The 27,380-nt window shown below is 37.6% G+C and overlaps 1 protein-coding gene across 1 annotated transcript in view; it reads right to left on the bottom strand.

The window, feature by feature from the left end:
- The window catches only part of LOC137253159 (uncharacterized), a 317,974-nt gene that overhangs the window by 196,396 nt on the left and 94,198 nt on the right, over positions 1-27,380 (bottom strand). Inside the window, exons 3-4 of the mRNA XM_067789611.1 lie at positions 7,158-7,357; positions 6,401-6,628 (exon numbers count right to left, since the gene is read on the bottom strand). Coding sequence (XP_067645712.1) covers positions 6,401-6,628; positions 7,158-7,316 — 387 coding nt within the window. The 5' untranslated portion in view covers positions 7,317-7,357. The remainder of the gene's footprint in view (positions 1-6,400; positions 6,629-7,157; positions 7,358-27,380) is intronic.

The raw sequence follows: 27,380 nt of genomic DNA, 5'->3' as shown, positions 1-27,380 counted from the left end.
ACCATTGTGCGACCTCCAGTAAATTTAAAAGCATTCGCTTCTAGACGCACGCCTGTATGTTTACGCATCGAACCTCACGAGTACTAAGTACTCATACCTGAATTTGTTTTTTTTTTTTTTTCAGTTTATTGCACGCTTTGATATACGGAAGGAAATTTTAAATTGGCATAAGTAATTGGAATTTGAGCAATGGAATAAAGCCTTATTAAGGCTAATCTGCACGAATCTAGGATTTGCAGAGACCGTTACCCTGTAATGGTGGTTACCCTGTAATGCGCTATAATCCTTCATGTGAAGATACAGTTAATTTTAGCTAAGCATCGATTTCCTTCTGTGCCAATAAAAATATTCAAATATTATTTCAAAATTTTCTAACACTACATATGGCTCACTAAAATATGCAGAACAATTTTATTGCACTCACACGACAATCGATCAAAAATTTCCTTCTACTCAAACTTTCACCTAAACTTGTGACTTTGCCATCTGTAGCAGAAGTTTTGTAAATTATTGTCATTAAAATTTATTAAAACTGCACTTTAATCTTTTAATGTGCTTTCTTATCTAGTTCGCTCTTATTTGCACACTAAAAGAAAAAAAACTATTTTATTCAATTTCTCTGTTTTTATTTTTAGTTGTGACCTTGGAAGTCAAATGCCAAAACTTTAAAAAGTTACACTCAACTTGTCTTACGTACATATAAACCTACATTAACACGTTCGTAAGAACATAAACGTTGTGAGTTAGTCAGAAATGCCAAGTAAAGTGGCATATAACAACAAACGGATAAACTATTCGGAAGCTACTCAACAAGTTCAGACACTTTACAGTTGTAACTGAAAGGGATTTTATGCAATTAAGGTTAATATGTAATTTACTACGTATTGTATGGGATTGAGAAAAATTGTAGAAAACTTGAATCGATTGCAATTAACTCATGTCTGAGAACAGCTTTTAATGACTCTTTCAAGTAAATCAGCTGTCATAAAATTTTAATGGATCAATCAAAGTAGTGAATTTGATAATAATCTATGACGTTGCGCAGCTAATTTTTAGCAAGATAGAGGCATGCATGGTGGTCGACGAAAGTGGTCATACTTCAGATATCTAGCCGTTTGCCAGGGTGTTGTCAGAACTAATCTTTTGCATGCGATTGATGTAGCTCACTTCTTCCAGACACTTGAGTCTAAATACGAAACGAAAATTGGTTTGGTGCTAATTTAAAGCGGCAAGACGGCAGTCTTTCAAGGCGACTCGGTTGCAAGGGGATGAGCCAGTTGGAGTGCAGGTTCAAATTCGAGTTAAACAACTCTTGCCATAATAATGCTCTTTTTTGCTTTTACTCTAAAATTAGCAGGAACGCAGCAAAGTCCGAGGGCTTTTATGTTCTCCATGACACACTTTTTCGTTCTTTTATTAGCCAAGGAACCTCTCTTCATATCATTTTCGGTAATCCATTCACCCTGCAACAACGGCATACTTATACATCCTGTAATATTTGAAAGAGATAGCTCTCTATACCACAAGCAGATCAGAAGCGGGCTCACCTGTTGAAGCCTCGCTTTTTTCTGTGTATTTAATGTAATGGCTGATCGATTTTACAACGTGTGTATTACTGAGTTGCTCTAAAAAGGCTGATACTCTGAGGTATGAGGATTGGGGGTGCCAAATGCAAGATAAAGCCAATGTCTTGTTAAAGTCATTCTGAGTGACTTGAATTCAAGAGTAGGCATGAAAGGGTGAGCATAGTCGGATTAAAAATGTAGGCTAAGCAACTTAACTGGTGCCAAAAAGCATCTCCGGTAAAAAAAAAATATATGTTCATTAGGTCAACCATGCTGAGATATTGGAGATGTATTATTCGGCCGTTGTGAGGAGTTTATGGGAAATCTATCGCAAGATAAAGAGCGCAATAAGACAATATTTAAAAGAAGAAAGAGTTATCCAGACTGGCACGAGTTTGTAGAGCTTGAGGAAAAACAACTTAAATTTGTATCAATGAATTTTAAAAGTGACTGGCCGGAGGGATCCTTTTAGAATAAAAATTGGGAGCTTCCGACTATCGTTTAGTGAATAGTTGGATTATAAAAGACAAAGGAGTTGGGACGCATTCAGAATAGATGTTGAAACCGATTACGCAGATGAGCCAACGACACTCTTTCTTCTATGAAAATAAAAAAAAAATGTAAGGCGCGATAACCTCCGAACAGATTTTAGGCCGAGCTTCTCTTCCAATTTACGTAATGCTCCTTCTAATTTTTCCTACAAAGGCAGATGAGTTTTCACTGAGAGCTTTTCATGGCATAAATACACTCGTAGTGCTTGCCAAACACTGCTGAGGGGCGACCCCGCTTAGAAAAATTTTCTTCTAATTAAAAAAACTTTTTTCTAAAATTTTGATGTTGCTTTGCCCGGGGCTTGAACCCAGGACCTTCGGCGTGGTAGGCGGAGCACGTTACCATCACACCACGGCGGCCACCGTGACGAATATATTAATGAGCGGAAAAGTGCATGCGTACCGAAAGAACTCACAACATACTCTGAATAATAAACAGGAATGCTCTATAGACCATCCCATCTTCTTTCGATGAATTATCCGCTTTAAGTTAGGACAAGCATATTATGCGCTTATTCAATCCAAAGAAATTCTTATTGAAAATACTGAATTTGTTTCATTGTTACATAACTCTTTGAAAGTCCCAAATTTATTTCAGTCCACTTTGACAAGCTGGCAGCCAGCCAAGTAGTAGTAAGATTTCGCATATTTCGACTTTATATATTTTTGCTAATACGGCATCCCACTTCAACATCCTTCCTTTCCGATCCTTAACGATAGTTCTTATTATGCCAGTTATTATCTAGAACATGATGATCCTTGATACCTTGACTGATACCTTGTAGATTTCGCAGAGCTAACACAAGGTCACAACTCAATTCATACTTTGTTACGTTTGTTTATTATTTTCATGACATGATTCTAATGGCAGTTCCTTAAAGTTTTGAGGAGAGCGGTCAACTTTGCAGTCCTTTGTCATACAAAAGTCTTCAATGGCTGGTACCTTCACATACCATCCACATTATCGTGTGAATAATGATTTGATTTGAGCTCTTCAAATCGGCGAGGAGATATATACCTCCTCCTTCCTTATAGTAGAAACAGCTTAAGAAGATCACAGTCTTGCTGATCAAGTATGTGATCTCATAAACTCTTAGTTGTTACTCGCTTCTCGTAAACCATTGTTTTTTTCATAGCATTTCTTGAAGAAAAACCAACAGATCACCAATGCTATCTTCATAATGAGGCCAAGCATTTCACTCAAATTACCTCAAATCATCAGAAAAAAGGATCCCTTACTTTCGTTGTCTTCATTGTTAATAATATTTATATGGCGGATCCGAAATTCCACTCACAACCCAACCCACGGAATTCAGTATTGAATATGTCAAAATTTACGAAGCAAATCGCTTGCTTCAAGGCAGTCGTCCAACACACACTCTTGTTGTCAAACACAGACAAATTAAGTGAGCTCTCAAGTCAGTATCCCGTAGTCGTTCCATCGAAGCTTCGTTTATTTCTAACATTGTTCAAAGTGCCGCCCTGCCATTTTTACAAAATCTTTCCTCTAGATGACTCACATTTTATACAGTGAAACAAGAAAGGATATTACAGTCGGTTCGAGACGGCCTCGCATTGGCATCTGACCACCTGCCCATACTTATTTCGTTCTTGCGTACCGCCGACTTCATCGTCACCGAAAAACGCACTTTCATAAACTTCAAATAAGGAAAGTGGGAAGAATATAAATCTGCAACAGACAGCAGCTTTGCTGCCCTCCCTATCCCGACTGATGCCCGACAAGGGGAGTGTGCCTTCCGTAAGGTCATTGAATCCGCCTCGGCACATTTCATTCCCGCCGGGAGAATTCCCGAAATCCGGCCCCACTTCCCGGCGGAGGCCGCGAGCTTAGCGAGGGAACGCGACCTTATAAGACAGCTTGATCCAGGCGACCCCCAAATGAGGGATATAAACCAATGCATCAGATTGCTTGTGGAAGAACACAAGCGGGCCAAATGGGAAGAGCACCTAAGAGGTTGTAACCTCTCTACCGGTGTAGGTAAACTTTGGTCCACCGTAAAGTACCTATCGAATCCGACTAAGCACAAAGACAAAGTTTCCATCGCCTTTGGCGATAAGGTGATGTCGGATGCGAAAAAATGCGCGAGCGCTTTCTGCCGACAATATATAATGCATCCTACGGTCGACAAAGATAGACGGAGAGCCAATAGACACGCACATAAACACAAATTCAGCGCGTCACTAATCACCATCACCGCCAGAGAGGTTGAGGACGCCATTGGTCGCGCTAAACCATCCAAAGCAGTGGGCCCAGACGGCATAGCCATACCGATGCTTAAAAACCTAGGGAAAGAGGGTTTCAAATATTTAGCGCATGTCTTCAACCTGTCTCTTTCCACCTTTGTCATACCCGAGAAATGGAAAATGGCCAAGGTGGTCCCGCTACTAAAGCCTGGGAAACCAGCTAACGTAGGTGAGTCATATCGTCCGATATCTCTCCTATCGCCAGTGGCAAAGACGCTTGAAGCCATTTTGCTCCCTTATTTTCAAGCACATTTGCAGCTAGCCCCTCATCAGCATGGCTTCAGAAAACTCCATAGCACTACCTCCGCGCTAAATGTCATTGGCACCCAAATAAATTGCGGTTTGAATCAATACCCCCACCATAGAACAGTACTCGTAGCGCTAGACCTATCAAAAGCCTTTGATACGGTCAACCATGGCTCGTTACTGCAAGACCTGGAAGGGTCTACCCTTCCCCCATGTCTTAAAAGGTGGACCGCAAATTATCTGGGTGGTCGGCAGGCATCGGTGCAATTCAGAAACGAAACATCAAAACCAAGGAGAATTAAACAAGGGGTGCCACAGGGTTGTGTCCTATCCCCACTTTTGTTTAATTTCTACATATCTAAGCTACCTTCACCACCGGAAGGAGTCACAATCGTTTCCTACGCCGATGACTGCACAATAATGGCCACAGGCCCAGGCCCAGAGATCGATGAGCTATGCAATAAAATAAACCGCTATCCCCCTTATCTCTCCAGTTTTTTCGCCTCGCGAAACCTGGCATTGTCACCGGATTTAGTCGACCATATTGAACATCCACGTCGATGGCACTACGCTACCGACTGTCCTACACCCCAAAATCTTGGGTGTGACGTTTGATCAGGATCTACATTTTGGTGCGCACGCAACCGCAATTGTTCCGAGAATTCAGAGCCGTAATAAAATCCTCAAATCCCTTGCTGGCAGTACCTGGGGAAAAGATAAAGAAACGCTCATGACCACATACAAAGCAATTAGCCAGCCGATTACGTGCTACGCGTCACCCATATGGTCGCCAAGCCTAAAAACTACCCACTGGAAGAAACTACAGGCCTGCAAAAATACTGCTCTCAGAATCGCCACGGGCTGTCTTCTTATGTCCCAAGAACACCATCTGTATAATGAGGCGAGAATTCTCCCCATCAGGGAGAGAAATGAGATGCTGACCAAACAGTTTCTGTTGAATACCCAGAAACCGGGGCATCCCAACAGACATCTGATTGACGAACCAGCACCGCCTAGGGTCCTAAGGAGTCATCTCCGTAAGCATTTTGAGGAAATACGGCACCTGAGAACAGAACCGTATGAAGCGAAAAAACACAAGCAGGTCCTTGGTAAACTCCATAGACAGGCGTCGGACCTTTATGTCGGGAATTGCCCGGTGAATCCAGTACTTGAAGAAAAATATCCAGAACTCGCAGAAGAGGAACGCAACTCCCCAGGGAAACGCGTGTCACTCTTGCTCAACTTCGTTCTGGATACTGTAACAGGTTAAACTCTTACCTATCCAGAATCAACCCCGACATACAAAATGTATGCCCCGCTTGCAATGTGTCCCCACATGACACCAACCATCTCTTTAATTGTAATGTGGAACCAACTCCTCTAACACCCCTTTCCTTATGGTCCACCCCTGTTGAAACGGCAAGTTTCCTTGGACTCCCGTTAGAGGATATTGATGACAATTTGTGATCGGTCGCGGCTATTAGGTGGGGCGAGCATTGCTACAACAACAACAACAACAACAACAAGACGACTTCGCAACTAAAAATGATTATCCAGTCACACAAACACATCCCGATTAAACTCTAAATAAAAGTACCCTAAATTTTTCGAATTTGTGTACTTTATAATTTGCTTCATCTACATGCAGCTTCAATTCAATTGTTTATCACAACGAAATCCTCCTTACTATTGAACAAAGTTTTTTGGTCCGAACGAAAACTATCAGCTTTTTGCAAGTAAAAAGTTTGACATCATCATTATTAAGTTACTTACCGCAATTAAGCTGCTGCTCACCATCGCTTTGCCACCTTTACTGCTGCTCGTATTGAAATGTTCGATTACCTCCCAATTTGATTTTTTTGGCGTCGTTGCAGAATTCTGTTGCGAAAGTTGCATATGGGATTGTTGCCATGAAGATTCATGTTCTAATGTAGCCTTCGAATCGCTGGATTGTTTCAAAGAGGAGGAGCGATTGAAAAATTTGTGTTTGTGTTTTGGCTCCTGCACAGAGATAAAGAAACACGAAAAACGCAGAATAAATATTACCTCAAAGCTAAAGTGATTTGTAAAAAGAAAGAAAAGATTATATAAACAGCGCACAGATGAAATTGGCCATCAAACTTTGTATCTGTCTGAACGTGCTATAAATAGCTAACACATTTTGGCTTGCAATTAACACAACTCAAAAGGTCACCCATTGTTTACTTTGTGCATAGTCAAGGCAGAAGTCATTAAATTGCACAACACTCGCATTGGTGTCAAGTGCACCTGGAGTTGACAGGCACGAACACACGACAGCTACGAAATCAGCTTACAGTATGTGCAAAGTGCAAAAATCAATACATCATACCTACAGTGGCCTAGTGAAGAATGAGGGGGGGTGGGGGAGGTCACTCACAGTGTGGCGCAAACTGGTCCCCAAACCAGAACTTCCTGCATAAAAATATTTTCCCCGAACGCAAGAAAACTTCACTACGCCACAACATACCTGCATACCTACCACCATCATTCAAAGGTTGCACGCACTTACCTCTTTGCTTGTATTGCCAGTACCAGCGCTGCCACCACGATGAATACCACGCAACGACAAACGCTTGGACCAATCATTTTTCTGACTCTCCGATGACAACGAACGAAATATTTGCGCCGAGTATGAGGCTGATGCAGTGGCCACAGCAGATGCTGACATTTTGTTATTAAGTTATGTTAGCTACCGCAATGTTATGACAGCTATAAGAAAAATAAACAAAAGAAAATTGCAATGAGCAAATGTTACTTTTTAGTAGATATGTATGTATCTGTGTCCACATAAAAGTAAAGTGAATGCATTATCTGTGTAAGCGTAGCAAGTAGGTACATCAACTTCATTACATCAGAAATAGGAAAATATTCTCAGTTTAAATTCGGCCTTTCTCTTTCATTTTTATACCCAGCTGTACTTGTACACAGGATAACGGTTGGTTATACAGCTATAAAGGAATCGAGATAGATATAGATTTCCATATATCAAAATCATCAGTATCGAAAAAAAAATTGATTAAGCCATGTCCGTCCGTCCGTCCGTTAACACGTTAACTTGAGTAAATATTGAGATTTCTTCACCAAATTTGGTACACGAGCTTATCTTTACTTAGAATAGATTGGTATTGAAAATGAGCGAAATAGGATGATAACCACGCCCACTTTTTATATATCGTCGCTGTGCTAACGAAAACAGTTATGTGTTTTTTTTTTTCAAAATTTTTTTTATTGCATATTTTATTATCACTATATAGAGCCCACATTTCTGCACATGCCGTTTTTTCATAATCCCTTTTGGTTTAGAAATGATCGAAAACAGCTATGTCCTAGAAGTACTCTGAAAAACAGTTATGTACTTACTTGCTTATAATTTTTTTAATCGCTGGCGAAAGTGCTTTGATTTCAATGTAAAAACAAGTAAGGAAGGTTAAGTTCGGGTGTAACCGAACATTACATACTCATTTGAGGGCTATGGTGACAACATAAGGGAAAATAACCATGTAGGAAAATGAACCGAGGGAAACCCTGGAATGTGTTTGTATGACATGTGTATCAAATGAAAGGCATTAAAGAGTATTTTATGAGGGAGTGGGCCATAGTTCTATAGGTGGACGCCATTTAGGGATATAGCCATATAGGTGGATCAGGGTTGACTCTAGAATGCGTTTGTACGATATGGGTATCAAATGAAAGGTATTAATGAGTATTTTAAAAGGGCGTGGACCTAAGTTCTATAGATGGACGCCTTTTCGAGATATCGCCGTAAAGATGGACCAGGGGTGACTCTAGAATGCGTTTGTACGATATGGGTATCAAATGAAAGGTGTTAATGAGCATTTTAAAAGGGAGTTATCCTTAGTTCCATAGGTGGACGCCGTTTCGAGATATCGCCATAAAGGTGGACCAGGGGTGACCCTAGAATTTGTTTGCACAATATGTGCATCAAACGAAAGGTGATAATGAGTATTTTATAAGGGAGTGGGCCTTAAATCTATAGGTGGACGCCGTATCGAGATATCGCCATAAAGGTGGGCCAGGGGTGACTCTAGAATTCGTTTGTACGATATGGGTATCAAATGAAAGGTGTTAATGAGTATTTTAAAAGGGCGTGGGGCTTAGTTCTATAGGTGGACGCCTTTTCGAGATATCGTATTTGGTATAGAATTATGGCATTTTTTTCATTTTTCGTAATTTTCGATATCGAAAAAGTGGGCGTGGTCATAGTCGGATTTCATTCATTTTTCATACCAAGATAAAGTGAGTTCAGATAAGTACGTGAACTGAGTTTAGTAAAGATATATCGATTTTTGCTCAAGTTATCGTGTTAACGACCATGCGGAAGGACAGACGGACGACTGTGTATAAAAACTGGGCGTGACATCAACCGATTTCGCCCATTTTCACAGAAAGCAGTTAACGCCATAAAATCTATGCCCCTACCAAATTTCAAAAGGATTGGTTAATTTTTGTTCGACTTATGGCGTTAAAAGTATCCTAGACAAATTAAATTAAAAAGGGCGGAGCCACGCCCATTTTTAAATTTTCTTTTATTTTTGTATTTGGTTGCACCATATCATTACTGGAGTTGAATCTTGACATAATTTACTTATATACTGTAAAGATATTAAATTTTTTGTTAAAATTTTACTTTAAAAAAATTTTTTTTTTTAAAGTGGGCGTGGTCCTTCTCCGATTTTGCTAATTTTTATTAAGCGTACATATAGTAATAAGGGTAACGTTCCTGCCAAATTTCATCATGATATCTTCAACGACTGCCAAATTACAGCTTGCAAAATTTTAAATTACCTTCTTTTAAAAGTGGGCGGTGCCACGCCCATTGTCCAAAATTTTACTAATTTTCTATTTTGCGTCATAAGTTCAACTCATCTACCAAGTTTCGTCGCTTTATCTGTCTTTTGTAATGAATTATTGCACTTTTTCGGTTTTTCGAAATTTTCGATATCGAAAAAGTGGGCGTGGTTATAGTCCGATATCGTTCATTTTAAATAGCGATCTGAGATGAGTGCTCAGGAACCTACATACCAAATTTCATCAAGATACCTCAAAATTTACTCAAGTTATCGTGTTAACGGACGGACGGACGGACGGACGGACGGACGGACATGGCTCAATCAAATTTTTTTTCGATCCTGATTATTTTGATATATGGAAGTCTATATCTATCTCGATTCCTTTATATATGTACAACCAACCGTTATCCAATCAAACTTAATATACTCTGTGAGCTCTGCTCAACTGAGTATAATAATTACAAACCATCTCGCTTTCCAAGTTAGCCGGTTCTATGAACCGGAGCGACTCGGAATTTTTCCCGACCAAGGGCTGTCCTCTCAGTGTATCCCCATTTAATTTGTTGTGTCCCTCCCACAAATTGTCATCCTCCCAGCAGATCCTTGCAGCGGGACTGCGCCATATTCTCCTGCTCCGGGAGGGTATCGAACCCAATCCGGGACCTGTACCTGACCCCGGTCTAGAGAAATGGTTTTGCTGGGTTTGCAGGAAAGGAATCTTTTTAGGACGGTTACACTCTTTTCAGTGTGTCACGTGCAAGGGGTGGTTGCATAGGAAAGGATTTTCTGGGCTAGATCCCAAAACCCGCCGTCCACGGGCTTATGGCTTTTTGCTGTTCACGCCCAAAGGCGTCCCGTAGTCTGCGCCTTAGCGCCCCCACTACCTTGTAGCAGCCCCACTGCTCAGCATGTCACAACAGATACGCGCTGCTGTTCGCACCCCACGGAGCCATCAGCTCATACGGCCGCTCCTATTCATAACTAAAATCTCTGTAGTAGAGTCGGTAGCAATGCCGAACATCCGCCCTCGCTCCGTTTCAGTGGAGGCGGTCTCGCGTTTATCACTCACCACTCAGTGCAATATAATCTATTTGATCCCGACATTGGCATGACGCTACCAACTGCCTTACACCCTAAAATCTTGGGTGTGACTTTCGATCAAGATGTACATTTCGGCGAGCATGCAACCGCAATTGTACCTAAAATCCAGAACCGTAATACCATCATAATCCTCAAATCTATTGTAGGCAGCTCTTGGGATAAACACAAAGAAACGCTCATTACTGCTTACAAAGCTATTGGCCGGCCGATTGCAGGATATGCGTCCCCGATATCCTCGCCAAGCCTAAAGGTTACTCACTGGAATAAAATACACGCCTGCCAAAATACTGCCCTCAGAACCGCTACGGTCTGTCTTCTTATGTCCCCAGAACACCACGTACACAATGAGGCGAGAATACTCCCTATTAGAGAGGGAAATGAAATGCTAAACAAATAGTTTCTGTTGAATACCCAGCAACCTGGTCATCCCAACAGACATCTGATTGATGAAGCTACACCTCCCAGGGGCTTAAGGGGTCATCTCCGTAAGCATTATGAGGAAATACGGCAACAATTTCATACATCTCCCTAACGCCAAAGCTAATTATCACATCATAATGGGTTAAAAAACATGATTTTTTCCTTCACCCATCAGTAACATACTTTCCATAAAATATTTCAAAAATCCGATATTTGCAATATTTTGCAAATAGACACCAGAAATATGTTTTTTTGATCTCCTGAAAAGTTACTGAAAAACATAAATGTTTTTGTGAGCGCAGCGACGATATATAACATTTTGGAAAACACAAAAAACCTGATTATTTAGTAAATAATACAGCTAGAATGTTGAAATTTGACGTGTGGAATAATATTGAGACCCTTGATAAAAAATTTTAAAATAGGTGTGACACCGCCCAGTTGTGATAAAATCAGTTTTACAAATATAATTAATAATACATAAAAAATTTGTTAAACCTATCGTAACAAAACTTAGCAGAGAGTTGCCTTCACTATAAGGAATGCTTTGAAGAAAAATTTACGAAATCGGTTATGGACCACGCCCACTTTTTATATAACATATTTTTAAAAGGGTCGCGGACGAATAAAATAAGCTGTATCTTTGCATAAAAGAGTTTATATCAGTGGTATTTCATTTCCCAAGTGGATTTATAACAATAAATAGGAAAAACTTCAAATTTGAAAAAAAGGTCGTGGCACCGCCCCTTTTCTGACTAAGCAATTTTCTATGTTTCGGGTGCCATAACTCCACGAAAAATTAGTTCAGAATTGAACCATATATATATGTCTTATTGCGCAACCTTGTAACACTATTAAGCATACAAAACAAACAACACCAGCATTTCAAATGTACAGCTGGGTATGTAATATTCGGTTTCACCCGAACTTAGACTTCCTTACTTGTTTTTTTAGCTCGTAGCTACATGAAAATTTGCATGCAGTTAATGTATGGCCAAATTATTTTCAACCTAAGCAACACACACGACAAACTCATTCGTTAGCTTAAAAAAAGGCAGTGAACTAACGACTCGTACAATCATACTTCTTTCCGCTACAGCACTGAACAAAAACGAGTTAAATTCTCTTGATTTTACCGATTAGCGCTTCTCTCTTGCTATGAAGTAAAGGCTCTGGCAAAATTTATAATTTCCACGAGGTGGTTTGACCCGCTTTAGGCAGGGTAGGGGTCCTTTTTTGAGACCGTACGGGGTATTACAATGGGTCCATTGGTGGCCTAAGTAGTGAGCTGTTACCATAGTGTTCAGCTCAGCCCTTGCAACCTAACCTAACCTAACCTACCGATTAGCGCTTGGCAACTCAGCGTAGAAGCGACTGGCGCGCCTTGGTGAACGGCCATAACCGCTTAAGCGGCTAAGAGCCAATTAAGTAAGTAAGTCAGTGACTTTTTAATTAGTTATTTCTATAAAGCTGGCGGCCACCGTGGTGTGATGGTAGCGTGCTCCGCCTATCACACCGTATGCCCTGGGTTCAACTCCCGGGCAAAGCAACATCAACATTTTAGAAATAAGGTTTTTCAATTAGAAGAAAATTTTTCTAAGCGGGGTCGCCCCTCGGCAGTGTTTGGCAAGCGCTCCGGGTGTATTTCTGCCATGAAAAGCTCTCAGTGAAAACTCATCTGCCTTGTAGATGCCGTTCGGAGTCGGCATAAAACATGTAGGTCCCGTCCGGCCAATTTGAAGGGAAAATCAAGAGGAGCGCGACGCAAATTGGAAGAGAAGCTCGGCCTTAGATCTCTTCGGAGGTTATCGCGCCTTACATTTATTTATTTTATTTCTATAAAGCTAAGTGTAAGAATTTCTTTAAAGAATGTTTGATTTATAAAATTATATCTATATGGATTAATCACAACCCGTGTAAGCTATCATTGCAAAGTTTGGCAATGGAATTACCAATGTCATATGGAATTCACTTAAAATAATAGGTGAAATAATACGCGATTCACACAAGCTTTGGACAAGCACAGAACTAATGAAACGAGACTAGTTCTAATTCTGTCGTCTCCCAGCGCTTCCACGTACCTCTTTTTTTAAACCTTTTGAACCCGTTCTTTTCTGGTTTAGTCGTAAGTGGTTACGAAACATTCGTTGCTTTTGATTAATTAATTTAAATACATATAGCTCAGACTTAAGCGTTTTGGTACGAGTGTGACTACCAACTATCCCGCTGCATCCGATTGCCACCAGTTGGGAGGTAGCCGGTAGCCATTAAACCTGTATTTCGAAAATGTCGCTGAACGTAGCTATCTCCAATTTTGTCTACATGTAACGAAGGAAATCGGTTCACAATTCATGTTCTAGGCTTTTAAGAAGACACAATGTGTCGCGTTACATCATCGCTTTGCCTCCTAATGTAAACAAAGATTCATCTCATGTCATGTATCCACAACCCCTTTTGAACACCACATCAGGTCGTGCGAGTTGCTTTCATGATGTACTCAGAGTGTGCCACTGAAAAGCTGAGAGAATATTCAAGTAGTTGTGGCATCTCCTGTGTTTTCTGACTGTTTCATAACTTTACAAAGTAAGCCTTCTTACTATCTTCTCTATTAGGCTGCATGCACCGGTCAATTCTCTATGTTTCTGCGATAAGGTGCTGCTCTACCGTAGCTTCCAGCTTTAAGTTGGTTTTAAGTGTATCTTCTATTTGTGAAAAAGTGATTTGCTTTACCCCCAAACACCTTTCTCCACCTGTGGGTTTAAACTGTCTAACCTCATTATCGGCTCTGTCCTTTTGTTGCTGTTGTTGTTGTTATTGCTGTTTTTGTTGTTGATAACAGCAAAAAAACTACTCGAATATTTTGGGAAGGGTTACGCACCCACACGCATGCAGTCCTTTTCCTGACATGAATCTGGTACGTTCCCGTACTAGCATCTTCTGTTTCTAGCCTTACTTTCGCGGTAACAATTTTTTGATCACTCGAACCGACTTAACTCCCTAGAGTGGGTATTCTTCTTCGCCTTTCCTTTCGCCTGCCTTTTCTTCGTCTCGTCTACTCCCTACGTTATTTCTATTCTCCAAGGTCTTATGCCGATAAATGCCCTTTGAAGGCTACTAAAAAACTCGGAGTTCCAACCTGAAGTTATGCGAAAACGGTCTCGAGGTGGGCGAAGGTTCCAAACGGATTGATTTTTAGTCCGCGGACAGAAATTTCCTGCGACGGCAGCAACTATGGCATATTTAAAATGAAAAAAGTACGGGCGGGACTCATTTCATGAATGTGTAGAAATTTAAAAAATTCATAAAATGTGAACAAACAGTTATATGGGGTACATATTATATATACGACCGATGCTGACGATTTTTGCAGACAACAATTTTTGCCTTATATGTTATCATCCTGTGCAATGCCAATCTTCTAGCAGTTAAAATGAAAAATAAATGATAAAAAGCCTCCTTGCGTAAAAATCGGTTGTATGGGAGATATATGCCATAGTGGACCAATTCAGTCGGTGCCAACAAATGGTCAATCGGACACTCAAATAAATCAGCTCACAAAATTTCATAAAAGTACTCAGCTCGTCACCCTAATCATTTTGGTAAACTTATTTGTGGGTCTAATTTTTCTCCTTTAAGGACTTACAATTTTGAGATTCGTGACAAAGTTAATATACTATTTCATTTTCATGAAAGGTTTTTTTTTTCTCTCGGACGTTGTGGCAGCGCACTGCCCTCAAGTGGCCCGATGAAACCAGGCTAATCCTGTTTTTGTTTTTTTTAATTCATACATACTTTTTGTTCTTTTTATCCTAATTCTTATTTATGTGTTATTGTTACCGCGTCTTTGAGAGACAGTGGCTTCTTAAGCACCGAGATCTAAACCCGCTCAGCTACAGAGAAACTCATCAGCTGAGAAATATAGATTCACAAAATACAATAGATTAAAAGTATAAATATATTTTTTTAATTATTAAGAGAAGATAGAACCGTTTTTTATGGCAAAGAGCGAGTCCGAAACATCAATTATTCTCAAGTGAGAGTTACAATCTTCACACAAACATAGAAAAGGTTCGTGTAGTTGGAAATTGCTTATGCATTGTTTAAGAATTATATGTCTATAATGCCTTGAAACTCGGCATGGAACATTCAAGTTTACTTCGTTCAAAAGAAATGGGCTTGAGATCGATCCATTTAAAAGTCTAGCCATAAATAGTACACCTAGCATTTCTCTACGACTTGCAAGGGTAGGAAGATTTATTAGTTTTAATCGATTAGTGTAAGGAGGAAGATTATACGGAGAGTCCCATTGAAGATTTCTCAAGGCGAAAAGTAAAAACTGTTTTTGAATTGATTCTAGTCTATCCACGTGAACTTGATAGCGCGGATTCCAAATTATCGATCCATATTCTAATATCGGCCTCACCAATGATGTAAAAAGGGTTTTTGTAACGTAAGGATCACTAAACTCTTTTGCTCATCTTTTCACAAATGCTAAAACTCCTCTTACTTTATTGACTGTGGCATTGATATATGGGTTGAAACTAAGTTTGCAATTCATTGTAACTCCCAAGTCGACAAAGACATCAACGCTTTCCAGAGTTTGGCCATTAATTGTGTAGGAAGCTGACTGTATGTTACCACGTGAAAAACTTATGGATTTACATTTTTCTATGTTGAGAAGCATAAAATTCGCATTACACAAAGTAACTAAACGATTTAAATCCGCCTGGAGTACAGAACGTTCTTCAACCGACGCGTATGACTTAAAAAGTTTTACGTCGTCGACATACATTAAAATTTTAGAATATTTTATAGTTGTGGAAACATCGTTTATAAAGATCAAAAACAGAATAGGACCGAGATGGCTGCCCTGAGGCACACCGGAGGGAACATCGATGACATTCGAACAAATGTTTTTAAAAATTACTCTTTGCGTTCTACCGCAAAGATCGGAGGAGATCGAGCGAGTTACGCCAGGTTGAAAACCAAGCAATTCGAGTTTATAAACAAGTAATGAGTGGCGTACTTTGTCGAATGCTTTGCTGAAATCAGTGTATATAACGTCGGTATGATGATTGTTTGTAAACCCATTAAAGACGTGAGTTGTACATTCAAGCAAATTGGTTGTGGTTGATTTGGCTCTACAAAAGCCATGCTGAGAACTATCTATCAATGTAGAAATCGAAAATGTAAGGTGATTAGTAACGATTGCTTCGAAAAGCTTAGGGATAGCGGAGAGCTTTGCTATTCCACGATAGTTTTCAATAGACGACTTGCTTCCCTTTTTATGGAGTGGGATAAGAAAAGATTCCTTCCAAGCCGTCGGGAAATGCCATTTTTTAAAGAGAGGTTAAACAGCTCAGTAAGGGGCTGGTAAATGTATTCAGCACATTTTTTAAGAAAACATGTTGGGATCAAATCGGGACCGTATTTGAACGATTCTTTTAGGGTCTTTAGGTGTAGTAGAACATCTTCAGGCAACAAATGTGGGGCATATATTGAGTTAATAGAATGGAGCTCATACGTATAATTTGTAGGTGATGAATTAACCACAGCAGAGTAATTAGAGTGAAAGAATTCAGCGAAGAAGTGTGCAATCTCTTGATCGTCGCTGGAAATGCTATTTCTAAACTTCATGGCAGAAGGAAACCCGTTAGTTCTGCGTTTAGAATTTACGAAATCATAAAAAGACTTCGGGTTGCAAATAATGTTTCTTTTAATTTTACATATGTAAGCTTTATAACACTTTTTATTAAGTTCAAAATACTTATGACGCAAAATAGCGTACTGTGCATAATCAGAATGTAAACCGGTTCTCTTATATAATTTGAATAAACGTGATTTCTTATTTTTTAAAGCTTTGAAATCTTTAGTAAACCAGGCTTGCACTGGTTCAATGTACGAGCATGTGCGTTTGGGCACATGTTTTTCAAATAAAGTATAAATGGTTTTATTAAAATGTAAAACGCTTTCCACTACATCCTCTTTATATCGAGGCCACGTTATCTCAGAAAGCTCTTTATTTGAATTGTTGAAATTAGTTTTGGAAAAATCAAAGCATCTGGCAGAGACACGTGTTTTGTTAGTGCAGCCGACTTCGTTGCTTATGATTTCGTAAGTTATCTCAAGAGAAGGGTGGCAAACGTCCTCTGGCAAAACAAGAAGTTCACACCGATTTATAGAGAATTTAGATATGTCGTCAACAAATGCTAAGTCTAAGAGTTTTCCATACTTGTTCAGAAAGAAGTTGATCTGATTAAGGCAAAGATCAGTAATTCCATCAAAAAAGTCATTGTTATGCATCTTGGATGATACGGGGACAATATTGTGATCAACTGTATTCCAAGATATATGTGGCAGGTTAAAGTCGCCTAAAACAATCACTGAGTCGGTGGGCTTTATCATCGAATTGACTGATTGTAACAGTGAAATATGGTGCATATACACTGATAGATCAGAAGACGGTGGAATATAGCAAACGGCTCAGTAAATATGACCCCGGCCTAGTAAGATTCGGATGCATTTAAACTCGATGGAATCAACTTCGGCTAAATTAACATCTTCAGAAGGAATTAAAGAATGTACAGATAGCAAGACATCACCTCCGGTCCTATTTAAGCGATCATTTCTATAGGTCTGATACTCACCGCAAAAAATTTCGTAATTTAAAACATTGGGTTTCAGCCATGTTTCGGTAAAAGCAATAATATTATAGCTACAGTGAATGGCTTTCAAATATAAGTCAGTTAATTTAGTATTTAAGCCTCTAACGTTTTGATAGTAAATGCTTTGAAACAAGTTTTATTTGATTTGATATTTTTATTATTGTTTGATTTGATTTGAAAAAAATTTAGTTTGATTAAAAGATTTTCATTTGATTGGAAAAAAGTTTCGTTAGAATTGGAACAAGTTTCGTTTGATTTGAAGTAAAAACAAATCTCATTCGATTAGCGATGGAATATCAATAGACTCAATTTTGATTTAAAAGAAACATAATCATTGATGAACTGCTTCGCTTTGTCACCCTGAAAACTCAGATAAAAATAATTCATATAAATAGTGTTTTCAAATAAATCTTAGCTTTGTAATGGCATATTATATTATAAAATTGCGCTTAATGGCAATAAAAGAAGTCATAAATTGTCCCGGCGGTTGAAAAAAGCACACTAAACTCGTGCCGATATGAATTTAGTTTATTTTGCAGATGAGCTAAAAATTTCAACAGCTCCATACATGTGCATGAGTGAAATACGTGAAAAAATGTTTTACTTAATTTAATATGGAAGTACTCAGGTGCTGCCACATGTGCAAAAAAATGCAATTGTTCCAGTTAAATTAACTTTCTTTGAACATGCCATTGTCAATCTGCTACCAATATTTATGAACAGAACGAAAACTTGAGAAGAGTTTTCTTACAAAACAAAACGATACAACATACGGATTCACAATGAATTATGCCTGCGAAACAAAAGGCACCAAAGATATTTCCTTAAAAAATTTGCAGCCGTTCAAACTTAAATACACATTCTTAGCTTTGGCTTTATTTTTTATTTTTCTCTCACATCCGTTAGATACATTCTATGTACTTTACCGTTTGCTACATATTTTAGCCTTGAACTGTAAGCTCTCTGCAACTTATATCCGTTCTAATAAATACAAATATCTCATGACACTTTATAAAATAACAAAATAACAACACAAAGCAGAAGGAAGTTAGAAACAATAAAAATGTTGACAAGAAGCAGCTAATGTTACTCCTGCAGACAAGCCTTTGTTTAATATGCTTTAATATTACCTTTTGTTTTCTATTTGTGTTTGCAGTGCTTCCGCGTAGAGACACATACATATGTATGTACGTAAGAAAAATGAAAACAAGTCATTTGTTTTCCTTGCCGTCTCTAGGGAAATGTGAATATGCAAAGGCTTCCTTTGTTTTGTAACTAGAAAAATGATGTTGTTTAATGTATGAAATAAAAGTAGAAACAACTAACGAGAAAACGTCTCGGATACGCACACATACACACGTGTTCAAAGCAGGGCTGCAAATGATTATATTTCTTATTTTGACAACTTAATTCGGCATTAGGTGGTCACCTTGTCAATGGTGTCACCGCTTAGACATACCATATAGCACTCGTCTACATAGCTAAGCGATTTAGTGATATGCATCTATCTTTTCTCACTTAATAGAAGGAAGAAGGTTTGGAGGTCGTTCACCAAAAAATGTCATAATAAGAATAAGACTCATAACGATGTGATGTCATACGAGTTTACTTGATATGATATGATGTATATGATGTGTTCTGGAGACCGTATTTGAATATGTTTTAAAATTTTAAATGATAGGATCCGACAAAATTCGATTTTGACTCAAAATGAAGATATATAAAAATTGTATTTTAATATGATATGTTGTGTTGTACATGATCTGACCTGACTAAATCTTAATAAGGTGATATCCGAAAATTTTATTTTTATATGTTTCTATGTGTGATCTGACAAATTTGAATTTATTTCGAAATGAGGTGTTGTCGTACGTTATGATGTGGTGTATATCATATTTTTCTGGTCAACATATTTGAATTCGACCCAAATTTAATATTGTGTGATCGAACCAAACTGGATTTTGACTCAAAAGGAGGTGATGTATACGAATTTGATTTAAATAAAATATGATTTATTCCATTAGATCTGATCAGAAAAAAATTTTACTGAAGTAATAACGTACGAGTTTTCTTTTTATATGTCATTATGTGTATGATGTTATTTGACCAAATTCGAGTGGCGTTAGTGATGTGATCTTATTCTAAAAGAAGTGATGTTGCGTCGATTTAGTTCCGACACAATAATTGTTTATGATACATCATTTTATGATCTGACCAAATTTGAATTAGATACGAAATTATGTGAGGTCGGACGCTATTGATTTGATATGATGTGGTGCATATGATATAATTTGACCAAATTTCAATTGGAATCGAATTTTATATAATTTGGTATACATGAGCTTATCCGACCAAATTTCAACATGTCTTCAAATGAAATGATGCCATATGATGATGATGTGAAACATGATGCGTATGATCTGGTCTGACCAAAAACTAATAATTTAACCTAATATGATATGGTTTAAATGGTCTTACCTTATGTTATGACCATCGTACCACACACGACTACAATTTGATGAGATTTATGGATCTGATCTGACATAATTCGGAATTGACGCGAAATGCGACCGTGTAAGTTTGGTTAACATTTTTTTGATTTTCTTTTTCAAAAGCTATTTTCATTAACTTACAATGCTCAGTTTTGAAATCACCTTTTTTTAAGTCAGTAAGATCCGCTGTTGTTTTGATTGTTAAATTACGTATTGTGCTGTGATTTTACTCATTGGATATAGCATGAGCACTACTCATTTACATTCTATGATATGACATCATATGATGTATTTCAATTATTTTTTTTCGATTTGAATTATATATTTTGGTAATGATGTCTCATGCATCCTTAACTGGTTTTGATATCATTAGATGGCATGAATAGCGCAAAGCCCCTAAATGACGTAATTTGTTCAAACAATTTGGGTCACACCACTTGATATGACGTGATGTAAATTACCTTATTATTCCATTTGATAGGCTGAAATTATATCATTTGATGAAGTCCATATGATATGATACACCTGAAACTGGTTTTTAAACGGTTTTATTTAGCTTGACTTGACAGGCTGGTTGGTTGGCTGGTTGGCTGGTTGGCTGGCTGGCACGAATTTTGCAATTGAAATTTAAGTAACTTCCCGATAAGCTACAAGCTTGAAACTTGGAATATAGTTCAGAACCCGATTACAATGCAATAATAAGAAAAAAATTGCCGCTGGGTGGCGCAAGGATTGAGATATTCACAAAAATCGTAATTGAGGTCCGATTTGGCTCATATTTGGAGCACATAATACATACAAGAATAGAAAGCGACCTATGAAAAAAAGTCGCGCAAGGATCGAGATATTAACAAAAATCGTATTTGTGGTCCGATTTGGCTCATATTTGGAACACATAATACATACAAGAATAGAAAGCGACCTATGAAAAAAGTCGCCGCTAGGTGGCGCAAGGATCGAGATATTCACAAAAATCGGATTTGTGGTCCGATTTGGCTCATATTTGCAACACATAATACATACAAGAATAGAAACAAACCTATGAAAAATAAATCGGCGCTAGGTGGTGCAGGGATCGACATATTCAGAAAATCGTATTTGTGGTCCGATTTGGCTCATATTTGGAACACATAATACATACGTGAATATGATGACTAGTACCTAGGACCTACCTAATTATTTTCTAGCTTTTAGTATTATTATTACTTCAAGTAAATATTGTTTTCAATAAAACCGTTTAACTTAAAAAGTTTGTTTTTATTATTTTATTTATATTTTCAAATGTGATGATCGGCATAACTAACCCAAAATCTGGTAACTTTTTACTTCGAATCATTAGCGTTGCACTATTCAATACGATTTGACATTGTATGAGCTTCTTTGTGTTTATTGACGTAACTTATTAAATGTAGTACAGCCTCATGTGGATTGGTAGTTTGATTTCGGAATTTATCCTGAATCTAATATATCTAATATATTTTCTTCTAATTTTCAATGTTTTGCTCATTTGATATGACAACACTTTTACTGCTTTGTTATCATATGATATCACATGAAAAATACAGGCCGCTACCGTTTTCAATTATTAGCCTAGACAGAGATATGCCACACAGCCTTTAATATAAAATTATTTATTTATAATTTCCACTATCTCACTTGTATGAACAAATCACGCCTTCTTAGGCCAAAATCTTGAACATTTATGAGATTTAATTTAATGAATCCGACACCATAATAGCATACATAGTAAATAAATAAATATGGGGAAGTCCGCCAAACTTTGGTTTTTTTTTGGAGAAAAACAATTTTTTTTGAAACATGGTATCACGCAAATATCTTTTAGTTAGGAACATTGCGGGGTAAATTGGAGCTATAGTGCATCGCCGTTACTCGTCTTACATAATGCCTCAAAAAGATATAGTGAAAAGATCGAGCAAAATATATATAAATTGAGGTCGCAATGTTAAATATACATTTATTTAAACACTTCTGTACCGATTATATCGAAATTTTAACAAAATATGGAGACCAGCTGCATAGCAATGTACAATTTTTTTGATACACGAGACCCGGTTTTGCAGAAATCGGTAAAAATATAAAACCGAATAACCGCCAAATATTTTTTATTGCAAAGTTTGCAACACATTTATTTTAACACCTTTCAACCGATTTTTTTGAAACTTTAAAAACATATAGATATGTGAACGAAATATGTTTAGGTAAAAACGTTTTAATACCCGAGATTCGGTTTTGGAGATATTGATAAAAATATAAACCCGGAAAACCTTAATTTTTTTTACTTATTTAAACACTTCTTAATCGATTGTGTTGAAATTTTATCAGGATGTACATATCTATGTGGGCTATATTTAGATAAAATTTTGTTGATACCCGACACCCGGTTTTAGAAATATCGGCAAAAATATGAAACAGGGTAACCGTCAAATATTTCATACCCGTTTGTTAATTTTTTCTCTACACCACAGTAGTATTCCTTTAATTGCCTCATCTTGGAATATTCACGCAAGGAAAGTTAGTGATGTTTGTACATGGGGCAAATATACGAAATTTCCGACAAAAATTGGCAATCGTCAAAAAGTGACCTTTTTAATTTAAAGAACGAAAACGAAACTATATAAAAATAAAAACGGAAACCGTCTTTTTTTAAGACAGTAACCATAACTGGAACAAAACCGAAACACACACGAACTAACTTTGATTAAATAAACCAAATGTGGAAGGAGATTAAGTAATTATGGAAGGAGATTGAACTTATTCCAGGGGATTAAACTGAAGTTATTTTAGAGAATGAAAACGAAACATATCCAGGGAACGAAACTGTAGTTATTTTAGAGAATGAAAACATAATCTGAACCGAATCGACATCGGAACGAACCTGCAACTAAACTCATTTTTATAAAATGAAACTGAAGTTATGATGAAATATTCAACAGAAACTTAACAATTTTTCAAAAAAGAAGGCAAAAACAGAGCCGGAAGCGAAACTGAACTAAAGAAAACAAAGTAAATTAAGGAATGTACGTAAAAAATTAAGATCGGAAAGAAATTGAGCTGATTTTGAAAAACAAAACCGAAACCAGGCTGAAACCGAACTAAGTTTAAAAACCAAAAACTGGGACGAATGAGGAAAATTCTATAAGAAAGAAAGCGAAACAGGAACGAAACTAAACTAAATTTAAAGGACACAATCGTAACCGCATTAAACTGATTTGATTTTGAGGAGCAATGAAATAGTAATTTTGCGGAACTCGAATTTACTTTGTCAAGCGGAGTAAAAACTGAACTTATTTTTAAGAAAGAAACCAATCTAACCGGAACGAACTTATTTGAAAAACATGATTTTAAAAGGTCTTAGCGAAACTAATCGAAACTGGAACAAACCCGACAAATACTTTGGAGCAACACTTAACTTATTTCGCAAAACGAAACCGAAGCTAAACCGTAAAAAAAAGAGAACTCTACAAAAAAAGAACTTAGAAAAAAAATGTTTTTTCGAATAAGGAAACTGAAACTAGAAGTGAACCAGTGAAACTGGAACATGTGAACTAATATTTAGAGCAAAATGAAAAGTGTTCGAATCAAATATATAAAATAGTAATAAAAAATATTATGTAAAACGAAAGGGGAACGAAAAAAAACTGAGCTAAATTTGGAAACAAAACTTAAACTGAATCAAAACTGAACCGAATTTCGGCGTTCGGGTTCCGTAATTTATTATCTCATAGTTTTTCTTTGACCCTTTGATACCCTACAAATTTCCAAATATACCAACTAAGTTTTGGAAATACATCTCATGGAGCCCAACTAGTATCATATATATATGCAAAATGAACTTAGAAATAAAATTATAAGTATTAATAAATCTAAAATAAAATATCCATAGGCTAATAATATACAGGAATGTGTGTGATAAAATTCCCTTAGAAATACTAGAGTAGAAAATGAAATGAGTCACATATGAAGCACACAAGAGTCATATATTACAATCAGTATCAAGGCAAGTACAAGAAGGGAAGAAATTTTAATTAAAAACAAAACCTTTCGGATTTAAAACTACTTAATCGCTCGCATTACCGGCATACATTCAAGATTTACAGGCATCCCTACAAGATTGAATACTCAAAACTATACTTAAAAAGTTAGAAAAATATAACATTTTATATATTTATGACATCATCAAGTATGTTAAATTGTCCTGACACCGGAACAAAACTGATTATTTTCACCTCTTGTTATTGTTGTAGTTGTTGTTGATGTAGCTTTTGATACATGCCATCACAATTGCAAGAACTCCTGCATGTAAACATGTAGACATTTATGTATGTATGCATGAGTATAAATGCAAATGCAAGCAAGCTAAGAAAGAAATTGAGTGAATTTATAAAGCACAGACACAGCATGAGAGTAGCTCGTTTAAATTACTTTTTGTGGTATGTTTATGGCCCGTATGAGCTTAGCGCAAAAACAATGTACAATGACAAAAACAAAACATATTTATCACATCATGCAGGAAGTCATGGACAACAGAGCGTATGAGTAACATAAATGGATGTGGATATGAATCCGGGGAATATGATTTAAGGGTTTTGTGTGAAATCGATAACTGCAATCAATAAGATTTTTGCTGATCAATTATGTATGACATTGTAATAATGCCGTTTATGCAAGGAAAATATTTACGAGCTTATTATGAATGCTGAAGTGGAAGGTTTTTACTTAAAAAATGCATTAAATGTTCGTGCATGTGGAAAGGGAAAATTTGTTAAGAGAATGCTGATAAAAGTTTAAGCTAATTTTCACAGCAATAATTCATGAAAACTGCTTTAAAACTGGGAACTTCTCGCTAGGGAGCAAAATTTGAGCTGATATGTATATTGGAACGATTTTCCGTAATCGCTTGTACAATTTGGTTTGGAGGCAAATCGGTTCCGAAGTTCTGCCATCTTCAGTGTTTTTTCTGATTCTGAGTTGCTATATTTTGGACTTCTTCTTGGATTCAAAAAGTGTTCTTAGGGCACGACATGACATCTTGGTATACGCCCGACTTCTGGTAATTTTTTAATAACCCTGTTTTTTCAACGCAAAAATTTTAGTCCACTGAGCAGCTACATTAGTTGGGATGCTCTTTAGTCAGCTGTTTTGTGTAGGTATGCTATACTAAGCCCCACCCTTCAAGTTCAAAGGCCTGTCGATATACGTACCGACAAGCTACCACCATCAACGTCATCTCAAAGAAAACAATTTCGGATTGCAGTCGCAAAAACTACCAGCAAATTTGTTCAGGAAGCCATAACTGATTCCGTGTACCGCACGCGTTCAAACTGCCAACAGTTTTTAGAAATACTTCAGCTTAAGAGTAATACGTGTCTGGGAAGATCACATAGGTCCGTCCAAATGATCGTGGGAGGGACTTCACACCATGCAGTGTGGGCTACTTAAAGAAAAAGTCGCGATAACTGTTTGGAATTCTGAATTATCTGAATGGTGAGGCTTTTATCAGAAAAAAGATAGAGGAAATTGTCACTGGTCACTCGATACTTTCATCGTGAGAAAAAATGATTATATTGTTTATGCGGTAAATAGAGACAACTGCTCACTCTTGCATGCTATCATCTTATTAATCGGTCAGCTGACTTCTCACCACGAAAGGCTGATTGGGTGGACTTTTCGTCATTAAACCCCCACCTCATCTGATTTGCAACACTTGGAATGGAAGATTTTAAATAAAAGACTTCAGTCCAAAAGTTTTGACACTGTTTGATCGCGTTAATGACAAAATAATAACAGCAGATAAATATCTTCAACTTCTCTGTCGGCGTAAGCTAGTGCAATCTTTGTCCAAAACGACAATAATTAGTAAATTGTATTTGATAACAAACGTGTATCGGACCCTTAAATAGAAACGAGCTGCTCATGCCAACCAATTCATAATTTTGAAACAACATCGAAGCCGCAAGCAAAAATCGGGTGCGCAGGTATAAAAACCAACGGCGCTACGGTATCCACACCAACACTGAAACTAAGGAAGTCATAACAAAGAACAAAGCTTCCAAACCTATAGATCCAGGCAACATTGCCTCACTGATACTAAATTAATTGGATGTAAGGCTGTAAGTTCTCATACGAATGTATTCAACGTAGAAATAGGTAGTTGAGGTGAAACTTATCTCTCCAACTGCTAGGACACCACACTCGAAACTGTAACGTGGTGTCGCTCTAGGACATTTACACAACCAGGCCCAAACTTTTAAAGAAAAAACTGAAGGGCACATGCATATGATAAACTAGGCATTTTCGTCTGGTAACCGCTTCTTTATGCGAATCTGCACCTCATTAAAATAAAGAGACATTCCTGAAAGGCCTACTATGATGTTCATTACAGAACCCAGCTCGGTACACCGTCGGTGACATACAAGAATATTCGATACATTTTTAGATGAACTTCAGAACGCCACATTCCAAAATGAACGCTCAATCACAACTCGTAGTAATAAAAGGACTGAGCCTGCCTATGCGGTTTCGAGGCTATCTATGAACTACGATCTAGATAGGGTATTTTACCAAATCCAGCTATACCCATTTTATGTCATGCATGAATATTAAGTTTTGATTTCGTTACTTCGCCTGGAAAATCATAGTAAACCTCAACGAAAGCTTTAAAAAAATTCACAGTGACTGCCGGATTGTAACAGTATCTTCTGTTAACTGTTGACCACGCTTACTAAAATTGCCAATCACTAGTCCAATTCCAGCTCCTATCACAATCGCGGTCCTGTGTCTTGTGTTCCGACTAAGGAGTTGGTAATAAGCCTCTATACCAACGCCCTCGCTAACAACTTAGTTGACACCTTATTAATCAATGAACCGTGATTTGTGCGACAATATACAGTTAGCTATAGCAGGGGGTGCTTTATAGGAGGCTATGAGCCCCTTATTTCCACTGCTTGCTTATGCGACACGTAACATTTGGCTACAGAAAAAATAGCGGATTTAGTGCTTGATTATCATCGCCATGATTGTTAAGCGTGATTGTTAAGCGTGATTGTTAACTGTGCCTGCTGCAAAATATTTTATCACTGCTTAGTCATAGTTACGGATAAAAATTGAGTTGTGGTTTCGTTACTTCGCCTGGAAAATCTTAATAAATCGCAGCGACATCTTTAAAAAATCACAGTGACTGGCTCCTTTTGACATTATCTTCTTTTACCGCTTGACCTCGATT

This window comes from Eurosta solidaginis, chromosome 5 (genome assembly GCF_040869045.1).
Source record: "Eurosta solidaginis isolate ZX-2024a chromosome 5, ASM4086904v1, whole genome shotgun sequence".
NCBI classification, from domain to species: domain Eukaryota; kingdom Metazoa; phylum Arthropoda; class Insecta; order Diptera; family Tephritidae; genus Eurosta; species Eurosta solidaginis.
This window is presented reverse-complemented; position numbering and strand designations above follow the sequence as displayed.